This window comes from Cylas formicarius, unplaced genomic scaffold, assembly GCF_029955315.1.
Source record: "Cylas formicarius isolate icCylForm1 unplaced genomic scaffold, icCylForm1.1 PGA_scaffold_1__22_contigs__length_36826433, whole genome shotgun sequence".
NCBI lineage: Eukaryota > Metazoa > Arthropoda > Insecta > Coleoptera > Brentidae > Cylas > Cylas formicarius.
The window spans coordinates 33,587,676-33,601,356 of NW_026844264.1; the positions used below are offsets into that span (position 1 = coordinate 33,587,676).

The 13,681-nt window shown below is 34.6% G+C and overlaps 1 protein-coding gene across 1 annotated transcript in view; it reads left to right on the forward strand.

Annotated features, from left to right (window-relative positions):
• The first annotated feature begins 447 nt into the window (after positions 1 to 447).
• Positions 448 to 13,681, forward strand: part of LOC132696574 (calcitonin receptor-like) — a 37,213-nt gene continuing 23,979 nt past the window's right edge. Inside the window, exons 1-3 of the mRNA XM_060661470.1 lie at positions 448 to 572; positions 4,031 to 4,115; positions 4,273 to 4,478. Of these exons, the coding sequence (XP_060517453.1) occupies positions 4,037 to 4,115; positions 4,273 to 4,478 (285 nt within the window). The 5' untranslated portion in view covers positions 448 to 572; positions 4,031 to 4,036. The remainder of the gene's footprint in view (positions 573 to 4,030; positions 4,116 to 4,272; positions 4,479 to 13,681) is intronic.

The window sequence follows — 13,681 nt, forward strand, 5'->3', positions numbered from 1 at the left end:
TAAAAAATTGAAAAAGTACGTAATAAAAAAGGAAATAATTTTGAAAAGAGTGTGTTCATAACAATTATTGGTCACGCTTTTTTGAGCCACCCTTTATACTAAAAAATATATTTTTGAAACCAACAAGATAGTGATTTTTTTAAGTAAAAATGAAATTGAAAATATGCATTGCATTTGACAGATTTCCCGTGTGAAGAAAGCGACTATCAGTTATAAATAGATAAATAAGTATATAATAAACGATCAATTTATAGTTTGTTTGTCTGCTGCCAGGCGCCCGCGCGACGTTGCCGATTCGTTATCGCTTATTTATCATCTAAACGGCTCTAAGAATTATCTGGCGTTTTTCTCGATCGGGCGGATCAAAACATTGGCGGTATTAAAATACAATTACATCGAGTTTTAATCAGTATCGGTTGTTACCTTTCGGCTGTAGCCTGTAAACTGTTGTTTTTCGTTATCTCATTTTAAAAGTACGTGGAGATAAAGTTCGGTATCGGTCGAGGAAAGACGCCGAAGTTTGGTCCGGGATTTCCAACATCAACAGTTAACATGAGAACTTGAGAAAGCAGGTAATCTGCTTGATATTCTTCGGTATCTGAGCTGCTTTACCTCATTTTGACCTTACAATTAACTGCGAGAAAATTTTCATCTTTTTCCCGCTTTTCTATTGACTTTTTGAGGCCAAACGACCTTTCCCCTACCGAGTTATTCGGCCTTTGATATTTCTTCTCTTTTCTTCTTCTTTTTTCTCCTGTTCTTGAGTTCTCTGTCTCAGTTCTAGGTTAGGAACCCTGTCGGTCCGTGACGATCAAAAAGTAGGTAGATCGCGGAAACATTTGGGGTAATCTGCGAGATACGCTTCGTCATCTGAGCTGCTATTACCTCATCTTGATGTTATAATTAACAATTCGATGCACTGTGAACAAATCTTCTTCTTTTTCCGGTTCCCACTCCTATGATATTAGCTCTCCAAACCACGCCCTTAATTTTCTGAGCCTGGAAGTCCTTCCCCTACCCAGATTCATTCCGCTTTTGATCTTTCCTTCTAGAATATTATTGCTTTCTTCTTATTAATTTTTCTTCCTGTTTCTTTTCTTTCAAAAGTTCGATAAAATGAGGGAATATTTGGGGTTACTATAGGATATAATAAATAATATCTCTAATAAGGAAATTATTAGAGAGGAGAACAGATGTCGTTAATAATAATAATCGTCTTTATTGAGATATTTTAAATTGTTGTACAAGGTTTAGCGTAATAAAACAACAAGCTATAATGATAATAATCAGTCTCTAAAAATTAATTATAGGCACAGGATTAACTTGTTAGACTTTTGTAATTCCAGTAAGTGGACGTTAATTTTTTTCCCAAATACTACTGAGCTTAATTCAAAATTTTTATTATAGTTATCATAAAGCTTAATGGCACTATAGCTAGATTTACAAGGGTCATTCATGCAACGATACAAACATGTATTTTGTTTTGTGATCTGGATTTATCAGCAAGGGTTAAGAATTTAATAGAATAATCGAAGACAATATATAACTTTAGAAAAGAGAGTTTTTTTGTACTTTAAAATTCAACACATGTTTATTTGCATATAGTATATAGCATATAGGGGGATATATAGTTTTTTTTTATATAAATTATAAATATGACCACTACATCTCAATTGACTAACCATTATCACTCTAAGTAATATCACTAAGTTTTTTCTTCATTTCCCAATTGAATTTTTCTATGATAATTTGTGACTTTTTGGAATTTAGCTTAAGACTGTTTTTAAATATGCTGAAAAATACTTTTTAGATCCAAACTGAGATTAGCTTCTACGTTATCATACTTGGAGTTAAATGTGTTATTATTAACGGCGCGATTTATGGATAAATTAAAAAAAGAAAACTTTATATGAACATATGTCCTGAACATCTTAACTTTTGGGATAATTTTCAAAAATAAAATATGCTTTTTGATATCTGTAATACCGCTGTAGATATAGATATTTTTTTTATATTTATCTAAAACAAAATATTAAGTTTTTAGTTCAAAAAAAATTAGAAAACCTTAAAATCCCCCGTTAATTATTGGACATATACGAAATAATACGCAATTAAACTCTAAAGCCAATGAAAGTGCGAAATACAGTGTGGTTCACTAAAAATTTTTATTTTTTTTAATTCTACCACCCTTTGCAATATATTTTCGCCATATGTCAACGCGTTAAACATTAACCACTTCCATGGATTCAAATTCCTAATTTTAGTTTTCAGTTGTAACAAAACACACCTCATTTTCCTCAAAAAAAAATGTTTGTGGTGTTCCATTAAAAAAAAAAAAAATTCTAAAAATTGGGAGATGGTAGGAGGGGTACTAATTGAATTCAGTTTTTTAAATTCCATGGGGTTCTGGCTGGACAAGACGTGACCAAAACTAGCAAAAAAGTACCTTGCTAACGCCATTTTTAATGCTGACAAAACTGGTATTTTTTACAAAATGACGCTTCAATTTCGAAATGAAAAATGTGTTTGCGCAAAACTTTCTTAACAACGTATAACACTTATATATATATATATATATATATATATATATATATATATATATATATATATATATATATATATATATATATATATATATATATATATATATATATATATATATATATGATGACACTATATTCCGGGATATCATCCGTTCGCTCGTTGAACTCCGACTGGAATCCTGCAAATCCTGCATCCGACTGGAATCCTGCAGACGTTTCGCCAAAATCTCACTTGGCATCTTCAATGCTCGCGCTCCGAAAACACTTCGAACACTGCGGAGCATTGAAGATGCCAAGTGAGATTTTGGCGAAACGTCTGCAGGATTCCAGTCGGATGCAGGATTTGCAGGATTCCAGTCGGATGCAGGATTCCAGTCGGAGTTCAACGAGCGAACGGATGATATCCCGGAATATAGTGTCATCATATTTTTCCATCCGTGAATCAATACGTGAGAATATATATATATATATATATATATATATATTATTATATTATATATAATTATATATTATATTATAAAGTTTTCTATGTAAATAAGGTACCCTTGTGGCACCGCTCTAGAACACACCTTTTTCGAGAAAAATGCTTTTGAAAATTTGATTGCATTTTTTTGAAAGTTAATGACGCGTATCATTTGTTTGTGTTGCTGGGCAAATAAAAATTAAATGTGAATTATTCGACAGCTTTCATTTTTGTTCATTGTTGGTAAAAAATAGTTTTCACTTGGATTGTTGGATTAACGAAAGACCAATCAAACTATCAACTGTAAAGCTAATTATTCTAATAAAAATTATGAACTTTACATTTTAAAGAAGGTCATTAACTTCCAAGGCTTACTAATTAAAATAAAAAAATAATTTGTAATTATATTTTCAAAAGCATTTTTCTAGCGAGGTGCGTCCAAATTTCGATAAACAAAGAATTTAGGGCAAAATTTTTCCTGCGCCTCCCCTGAAGAAAATCCAATACTAAGTTTAGTAGAGTAGTAGAGCCTATAAATTTTAGTAACTGTACCAAATTTTATTTAAAAATATTTTCAAAAAATCACCATCACCTCTTCAAATTCAACACCCTGTATGTTAAAAACTAAGACGTTTTGGACCCTAGTTTATATGAACTTTTATCATTATTTTGGGTCGCAGAATACGTGGTTAAAATATTGACGTATATTATTTAGTGAAACCGTTTTCTTTTTAATAAACCACTGGCGGACGTACGGAATTTCACTTGTCTATTTTGGCAGACGGTACGTCACTGATTTCGGGAACTTTTTTTTTTTTTTTTTTTAAATAATTGTTCTAAAACTTTGGCGAGAGTAGAAAGGGCACTAATTGACTTCGGTTATATGTATAACGGTTTGGAGAGGTTACGTACTTCTATATTGTTCTTTTACTATTTTATGCTAAGATCCATGCCACTGAACATGATAAACCTATAAATAATAATAAAAATAATAAATAATATAAATTTATCTATCGTTTTGCAGGTCGCAATGGAAGCGGATCCTGATCTAGAGGAGTTTCCCTTCAAGGACCACTCTTCCTGCGGCTCCAATAAGACCGCAACACCCGGTGAGAGTTTGCAATTTTAAAGGTTCCAATCGAAAATATCGATATTTAATAAAGAAATTACTCCTAAAAATAATATTTCGCGGTTTCGGTCAATTTTTTTGACAATTGCAGTTTTTTTTTTCACTTTTCGGTAAACGTCCTGTCCTTACTCGTCCAGGTTACTGTCCGGAAATATTCGACAGCGTCCTGTGTTGGCCCGAGACTCCGGCCGGGATCACCGCGAACCTCTCCTGTCCATCGGTGTTGGGCTTCAAGAAGTCGCGATTGGCGTTCAAAGAGTGTTGGGATAACGGCACTTGGTTCCTTAACAGCAAAGGGCCCTGGACCAATTATACCGATTGCGTCGACGTGGAAGTACTGGAGGTAAGTGGTTCTTTTTTATTTCCTTACATATTACACAAGCAGAAAGAAATTTAATTTCTTTAGAAATGATTCAACATTGCTATTGAAAATTTGTACGTTTTTATGTTATTTTGGGTAGTTGCTTTTGAAACATCGGTCCTCGGCGGAAATAATTTTTTCGAGAACCTGTCAAAACAGGGGGGCAGGGGGGACGGAAAAGTTTCCAGTGGTCTAAAAAAAAATATTCCTGACGCTTTTTCAAAAATGTACAGGGTGCGCCGTGTATTAAAACTGAAAAATGGGTTCGTCTTTCGATGGAAATTGACCACAACTAAAAGACCATATTTAACTTGTCAGTGAAACAGCTAAACAGCTAATATTTTTTTATTTAACGTTTTCACCTATTGTACAAGGTGCTTACGATATACCGTGCTATATTGAGAAATATAACAGGTGTCTCAAAATTGTCAAAAAGTCTCAACCCAGATTTAAACTGTGAAATTTAGGAGCAATGAAATCTAGCCAAGTATTTTTTAAAAATGTTTGAAATTTTATTTTGGCTTATGTTGGCTTTCAGAGAAAAATCGACAACACTATTTAACTAAGAGACGTGAAGGATCCGGTACTATTACTTTTATTTCAAGCGTTTTTTCGATTATATACAGGGTTTTTCAATTATTGAAATTGCTCTTTCCCAAACAAAGGACCAGGAAACGTGGGAGATCCAGGACTATAACCTCTACCTGTAACATTTTTTCAGTTATATACAGGGTGTGTCGTTTATGGGAAAGAAATCTAAATCTAAATTATTGCCCGGAAATGAAAAACGGCAAAAGATGGGATAATTTGGTTTGGACTGTTTAGTAAACTGTGTCGAGGGATACAATTTTCTGTTAACAGTTTTCGTGCATCGTACAGGGAACACGAGATATTTGGAAAAATATTATCGGGAATGTCTAGAAGAAAGGTTGCCGTAACTTTGAAGCTCGGTGAGAATGAAAGACACTTAATACAGCTGCATAGTGGTGCGCAAAAGCACTGTAGGAAAACAATGCGTCCTTGTAGGACAAGAAGTTCTTCAAATACGAAGCTGAGTAGCGCGGAACATAGCAGAGCTACCAGTAAAGTTTTCCAACTATTTCTGTATGTAAACGTTTCTTTAACACGAATTGTAAAAACAAACAGATTTTACACAGAAACAAAGACACAACCATGAGTTTTTGGTGTTTCAGCAACGGAACGGGCAATAAACAGACGGCTGAAACAAACACATTTTCAAAATTAACCTGAATCAGCTGTTCCAATCTTAGAACGGATTTTAGTAGCCTCGAAAGAAGGATATCGCTTCTCTCTGGTCTTTTCGCAGTACTTCGCTATCAAATTGTATTTTCCAAAAAAAAAGGCAGCGGAGAGGGTGGTTTTACGTCGATACCTACTGGTTTATTAACGCTTTCGTTACAATAAAGACCGAAGATGCTTGGTATTTGAACGATATTGGCATGAAAAGGTAACTGTTTGGAACAAAAAATGATAGTTTAAGCTGATATTAGAAGTTATCATGCTATTTTAGATACGATATGTGTCGGAAGAGCCTACTATCAATTCAGGAAAGTGGGTTTTTAAGTAGTTATCTGTAGATTTAATGTAGATTTCAGTCCGGTAGTTATGAAAATACTGGTTTTGACTATAATATTCTTAAAATTAAGAGGGAAAACTAATTATTTGTCCCAGAAAGAGGGGTTTCAAGTTCATATCTGAATTTTCAATGTGGATTTCCGTACAACAAGAGGCGATAAAGCAGATTCTGGCTGAAATTTAATTGAAATCTTCGGCTATTTGAGCCAGAAAGGGCGATTTTACGTCGATATCTACTGGTTTATTAACGTTTTCGTTACAATAAAGGCCATTTTGACTAGTATTTGAACGATATTGACATAAGAATGTTTTAATCAAAAAACCATATTTTAAGCTGGTATCTGCCGTTTTGATGCGGTGTTAGATACGATTTGTATTGGATCGATTTTGACTGGAATCTGTTTGAAATCAAGAAGAAAAACCTATTTTCAATATAAAAGAGTGGGTTTTTAAGTATTGATCCGCAGATTTAATGTATATATATAATGTATATTAATGTATATGTAGATTCTGGCTGAATCTAATCGAAATCGGCAACTATTTGACCCAGAAGGGGCGGTTTTACGTCGATATCTACTAGTTATGTTACAATGAAGGCCGAATATGCCGTTTTTGACTAGTACTTGAACGATATTGATATGAAAATGTATGAATGATGCCTTTTTATATACATTATAATTTAGAAAGCCCGATTTTGACTGACATCTAATCGAACTTTTACTAGAAACGGCAACTATTGAATTCAGAAAGTAAGGTTTAAGGCTGATAACTACAAATTTGATACGCGATCGGCGCTTTTCATAAATCAAATGCAGAGAGACAAACGAAGCGCAAAATATTCGCGACGAGAGCTACGTCAGGCTGCCACTTTCGCATTCAAATCGTGCTCGCGTTGACGTGGTTGATTCTAATTTGTATTTAAATTGAGACGCTGTATAACCGTGTTTTCATATATCCGCCATTTTCAATGTGTATCCTGGCGGATAATCCGGATATATCCCAAAGATGATCTCTGGGAGTGTGACGTTCCACTATTCGGGAAAGATAGTGTGAAATACTCGTATTATATAATCTGAATGTTATAGAGTTCGTGGTGGCCGCCAATTTCACTGGTCTGCAAAAAAAAATTTTTTTCTCTCCTTGTTTTCATGCATGAATTCATCTTATTTTATGCTCTAAACACGGAATCTGATATACAAATAAGTACCACACGTAAGTTTTTAATTTAATATTTATTTCATCAAAAAACAATATTATTAAAGTATAAATTATTATAACGAAATAAAAAAATGTGGCGGCTTTAGTTTTACAGTAAAAAATCCTAAATTATATTAACAAAACTAATAAATATCGTCAGTTATTTCATTGTGGAGCGATAGAATTCAAATTATTTAGTAGTTTTCTTCCTCTTCATAGATTCTATTGGGGTTTCTCGGTGAATTGACCAACAGAAATCAGCAAGCATTGCTGCTGACCATTTTCCATTGTAGCGTTTTTCAATTTGCATTATATCCTGATGAAACCTTTCACCTGATACAGCTCCAAGATTTTCAGGAAAGAAATCTAAATGCGAGTCTAAAAAATGGATCTTGAGTGACATATTGCATCCTAAAGCTTTATAAGCAGAAAGTAGCTCCCGAATGATTTGTTGATAGTTGTCACTTTTTGCGTTCCCAAGAAAATTATGACACACCTCCACAAACACAACCCAAGATCTTTTTTCTGCTTTGCTCAACTTATAATCAAAAACCTCATCCTTCATGAGCTCACGTATCTGCGGACCTACAAAATTTCGCGTCACTGATTCGAGTAAATTTTTCTTGATGGCCAGGTTTTTACTTTGTAATGTTTGTTTCTTGCGCGGCTATCCCACTCACAAAGAAAACAGCAAAATTGTGTGTATCCTCCTTGTAGTCCAGTCAGTATAGCGACGACTTTTAAATCAGCACAAATATTCCATAGGTATTGACAATATTAAATTTTCTCAAGTAATACCTCAAGGTTTGCATAATTTTCTTTCACGCTTGTAGCATGTGCAACGGGGACAGATGGGTATTTATTACCATTATGAAGTAGAACGGCTTTCAAGCTTATTTTTGAAGCATCAATAAAAAGTCTTCTGGAAAACTTAGTTCTTGAAGAAGCCCTGCAGCATCATTACAATATTCCAAATTATCTTCTTTGGAGAAGTAACTTGTAAAACTTTCTTGCCTGGTACGAAAATATGAAACTCTGGCACTTTTAGCCAAAGATTCCACTGTTTTAACCTTGATCCGAGCAACTGTGCCTTAGATTTTGAAAGTCCCAAGTCTCTAACAAGATCATTTAAGTCGCCTTGTTCAAGTAAATGAGGTTCTGTAGATGGACATGAAGATCCAGATGAAGTGTATGAAGATGAAGATGTACTACCAGAAAGAAAACTCGATTGAGATTGTAGACCTGAAATATTTTTATTTTCAGCCTCCTCATTAACTGGTGGAACTGGAACTGGAGGTGGAGGTGGATCTAATCTCTAATTTTTTTCGAGAATCCTCGTGTAGATGTCATGCAAAAATAACAATCATTCTCATGATTTTGAGAATCACTCCAAATCATTGGTATTGAAAACGGCATGGATTTGTGACTTTCTTCAAGCCAACCTCTCAACGTTCTTGAGCAGCTATTGCAGCATACTTTTGGCAACCAACTTTTATCTAGCTCATCGATAGAAAATCCAAAATATAGCTTATAAGCTGTTTTAACCAGATCGGCCATGACATGTCGCTGTGTTTTTAGTATGTATTCCCCACAAATGTAGCAAAAACAATCTGAGGAATTTTTACAAGTCCGTGGCATTTAGTAACCTAAAATCACATAAAATTAATTTTAAAACAACTTTCAAACTTCTATTTTATATTTATTGACTCTACTTAAAAAAATACTCAAACTACACATCAAATACTTAAATCCAATGTAGAGAACACGAACTTTATGCAAAGCTTACCAAAATATTTGATATAAAAGGTAAACAATTAAACGACAAGTTTTCGCGGAACTGTTGTAGTGTCACAATGAATACTGCGCATGCGCGTACTTACTACCATAAAAATCACCTTCGGCACTTCCCTCCTTTCTGTTACAACTCTAATAGTGCGTAGGTTTTCTGTAAACACGATGACTCAATGTTAGCTCTGATTTTCTATTGATAAGAATATCAAAGAATGGGAGGTTATTATTATCACCGACGTAGCGTTTCTATAATTTTGGTTTTAGATGGAGAGCTTTCTCCTCATAGGCTTCCATAAATATATTCGCTATGATTTTTTGAAAACAATTAAATACGAAACCATCAGTTTTCCCTGCAAAGTGTTTTAAAAAGGAAGCTAGGGAGTTTTGTAGAGACGAGGAATTTAACAGTCATTAGGGGTGTTGAAACGTCAGCAAGTTCAACTCCACAACAACCGATAGTATCTATTTGAAGTGTTCAAAGTTGTTTCCATACCGAAAAATAAATGAATTAAGAAAAAAGCTACTGGTTTAATGGATGAGTACTTTTAACCAACCCGAGATCTCTAAAAATGACAATAATTAAAAAAAAAATGTTTATAAAAAACTAAATGTTAGTGGAGTTTTGCTAAATTCAGTTAATAAAAAAAAACAACCGGTTGTATCCAATAGCACGGCGGTGGATATAGAAAGAGGAGGGAAAAAAAGAAAAAAAGGAAGAAAAAATGAAAAAAAAGGAAACCAAGAACAAAGAAAAAAGGAAAAAAAAAAGAAAAAAATAAGGAAACACAAAAACAAGAAAAAAGAAAAATGGAGGGAAAAAAGAAAAGGAAAACCAGAAACAAAAAAAAACTAGTGAAAAAAAAACTGTAATAATCATGGGTACATTATCTAAACGCTGAAAATGGATTAATTTTAACACAATTATTTTCCTTGGTAAGAAAGAATAAAGAAGCTCAATGTAGTAGGAATGAGGGGAAAAAGATCTTCAAAGCGGCTAGAGATGACGGCCTCATAATTTAACAAGAAAAGACGCCTTTTCGCAGTTTTCTTGCTGTAGAGCTTTAGCTTTCTCAAAATCGATGTAATTTTATTTTGCATACACTCTTTATAAAGTGTCTTTCAAGCCTCGCCGAACTTCAAAGTTTCTCATTTGCGGCAAATAATTTTACTACGAAAAAGGAAATTTTCAGGATCTTTTTGTTTTTTTTTTGCCCTTAATCCACACACTAGGGAGATAATTCAAAAAATGCCCAAAGTGAAAGGTATGGCCCTGGATCTCCCACGTTTCCCGGTATATGAATTTCTTCAATAGGATAAATAGTTTTCTAGAAAATACTTGTTTTCCGTAACCATGCAGTAATAATAATAAATGACGTCATCTTGCCGACTGCGAAATATTCCGATTTTGATATGGATTTTTTCAAATATCTCGAGCAGCGTATGCTATAGATGAAAACCGTAAACACAAAAATTATAGCTCTCGATGTGGCCTATAAAACTGTTTAAACCAGTTAGCCACTTTTCTCACGAATTTTGATTTACGTCTAATAATTCAAAATGCCTGAAGTAAGAGTTATGGTCCTGGATCTCCCGCATTTTCTGGTTCACAAATATGTCCGAGCAAATAATTTTTTTTAACAGACTTCCTTCCACCTTCCCGCCAAATCTGACGTCGATAGCTGCAAATTTAGGACACCTGCTAATTTTTGAATATTGCACTTAATATCTTGAATACCCTGTAAAACCCATTTTGCAGTTTTTTGAATTTGCGCCGCACCCTGTACATTTTTTAAAAATTATCAAGAATAGAAGTTTATGTAGCCGAATCTTCTGCGTCTTCTTGTTTCATAATTTTTTCGGTAGCATAATCGGTTTTCGATTAATGATCTTTGACTTGTACCCTTGCAAACGCGATTTTTAATGTTTTTAAAATACTTCCCGACCCCCCAGCCCGCCAATTTCAAGTTCAATAAATTTCAAGTAGATTGCTTCAAACTTCGGACATCGTGTTTCATAGCGATGTTCAAAAAACAGTAGAGAATTGAAAAAAAAAAAAGATTACCGCCGATGTTTGACCGCGGCCATTTTCACATTTCTTGTGCTCTCCATGGACTTTTAAAAAGGAAGACCGTCTAGCTGAAAGCGTTCCGAAGTTATTGCCGAAAACGTCATGGAAGAGAGAACGGAGAACGAACAGAAAAAAAAATTATATACAATAAAATTAACGAAAAAATAGATGTAGTTAATGTAATATCTGCCCTCTCCAAGGTAGTGGCGGCAGTTACGGGAAATTGTCGTTCACGACTATTAAGTTTTTCGCCCCAGTTGGAATTGAATTAAATCGAGTGGAATGGGCGACACGGCGGGCTTCGTCCCGAAACTGGATATTAATATTAACGGGAAAGTTTACACAGGGTGATAGAGTAAAGTTCGTTATCACGTCGGTTTCAAAAGTTACGAGAAACTCGTAAATGCGAAAGTTGTAGAGATCGTCTGAACGCGCAATATAAAATTGTTTTAAAGTATACGTTGCTGAGAAACGTGGAAATTTATTAGAAATGTCAAATCAGAAAAAATAACACAAACATGCAACCAATGAGAACAGGACAGAAGACAGCAGAGTTGCAAAACGAAGCTCTCAGATCTTATAGCGTCCTACTTGCAGGGCCGACAGCAGTTTGTAGAATACCAGGATGACCGTTCATCACTTGAATCAGTAGTAAGCGGGGTGCCCCAGGGTTCCGTCCTGGGCCCGCTACTATTTACAATATACATAAATGACCTTTATCATTTCATGGTCCCCAATCAGTGCGTGATGTTTGCCGACGATACATCCTTCACTACATCTGCTAAGAGTATCGAGGAGTTGTCCGTCAGGGTTGGCATGTTGGAGGACAGGGCTAATGTCTGGTTCGAAAATAATTATTTTAAATTAAATTTAGACAAGACCCAGAGTATTGTGTTTTCCTCCAATTGCTTGGTAAATAGTGGACAGTCCGTCAAGTTGCTTGGCATTAGGATCGATGATAGTCTAAATTGGAAACAACATATCTCAGACCTGAAAAATAGATTGTCCAGCAACATATTCGTTCTTCGACGACTGAGAGGCCTGATAGGAACAAGGACTCTGCTTATGGTCTATTTTTCTTTGTTGCATTCACACTTATGCTATGGCACGGTACTGTGGGGTGATTCCTCAGCTGCTGTGGAGATTTTTAGAATGCAGAAAAGGGCCATTCGAGTCGTTGCTAATATAGGATATAGGGACCATTGTCAACCTTATTTTAAAAAATTCAAAGTGATGCCCCTTCCTTGCATCTATATCTACTACCAGTTATTAGAGATACAGAGAACGAAAGGAAACTTTAGCGCTAATTCCGATTGCCATGCCTATTCAACTCGTTCGGGGGATCTCCTTGGACGGCCTAGGTTTAGACTGAGGAAGTCTGAGAACAACTCGTTGAACCTGAAATTGTATAATGTTTTGCCAGGTACCGTGAAAAAGATGAGCAATAGAAAATCTAAACATACTATTAAAGAATTTCTTCAACGTCATTGTTTTTACTCCCTGCGAGCATACATTGACACTGTCACTGGTATCGATGCGCTATAAAACTGTATAGTACTGTCTAATTTTGTTTGTATTAGATGTGTGTCTTTATGTTGCACTTGAATATCACTTCTGACTTGCTACAATTGTACGTCCCTTTTGTACGAAACGTAGTCAATAAATGAATCTATATATCTATCTATAAATCAATACCTAAACGGAACCCGTATATCAGATCAATGGTAAGTGGCATCGCTATACAAAAAATGAAATAAGTTACAAGCACTCCTAGTTCCTCGCATAGAAGAATTATCCAGAGACTTAATAGAAGGCGAACATAAGGAATTTGAGGAGGAGGAGCGATTGGGCAATAGGCAATAGACCTCCAGAGCACCTATGATACTGTTCCTATAAAAAAGTTGCGGGAGTCCTTACAATTTTACAATGGGTCCACGCCAACCGTAAAAGTAGGTAAAGTCTCTTCATAGATATAAGAAAGTGAAATGAAATATGGCCGAATAGGTCCGTACTTTGCTTAGAATTTAATTATTTGGGGTTTCGTTAGGAAAGATACTAAACAATTTTATTTATTTATGTATGTATTTATGTTTAAATCTAAAATAAAATTACAAATTATTTTTATTACCTACTTAAATTACTTAAAATTATTCACATAATATATCAGTGTCACTATCGCTATCATCGCCTGTTCTAATTGTTATTTGTTCTATATTATTTGCAAAATGGAAATACGGTTGTTCTAGTTTTTCAATATGTTTAACAGAATTTGCCCAACTTTGTGGAGGAATGTTGTTACGACGAATGGCAGATTTCATTTGGTATCAAACATGTTCAATGGGATTAAATATACAGTGGTAAGGTGGAAGCCTTAAAACCGTATGCCCTAGATTTTTTGCATAATTATTACAGACATATTCCTTTTGTAGGTTCAAGCTTTGTAGAACCTCAATCAATTGCTTTTTGGTATAATCTTTTTAAAAATAAATGTTGTTATTATACATGTAGTTTTGGATTGTTGCTTATGTGTCAC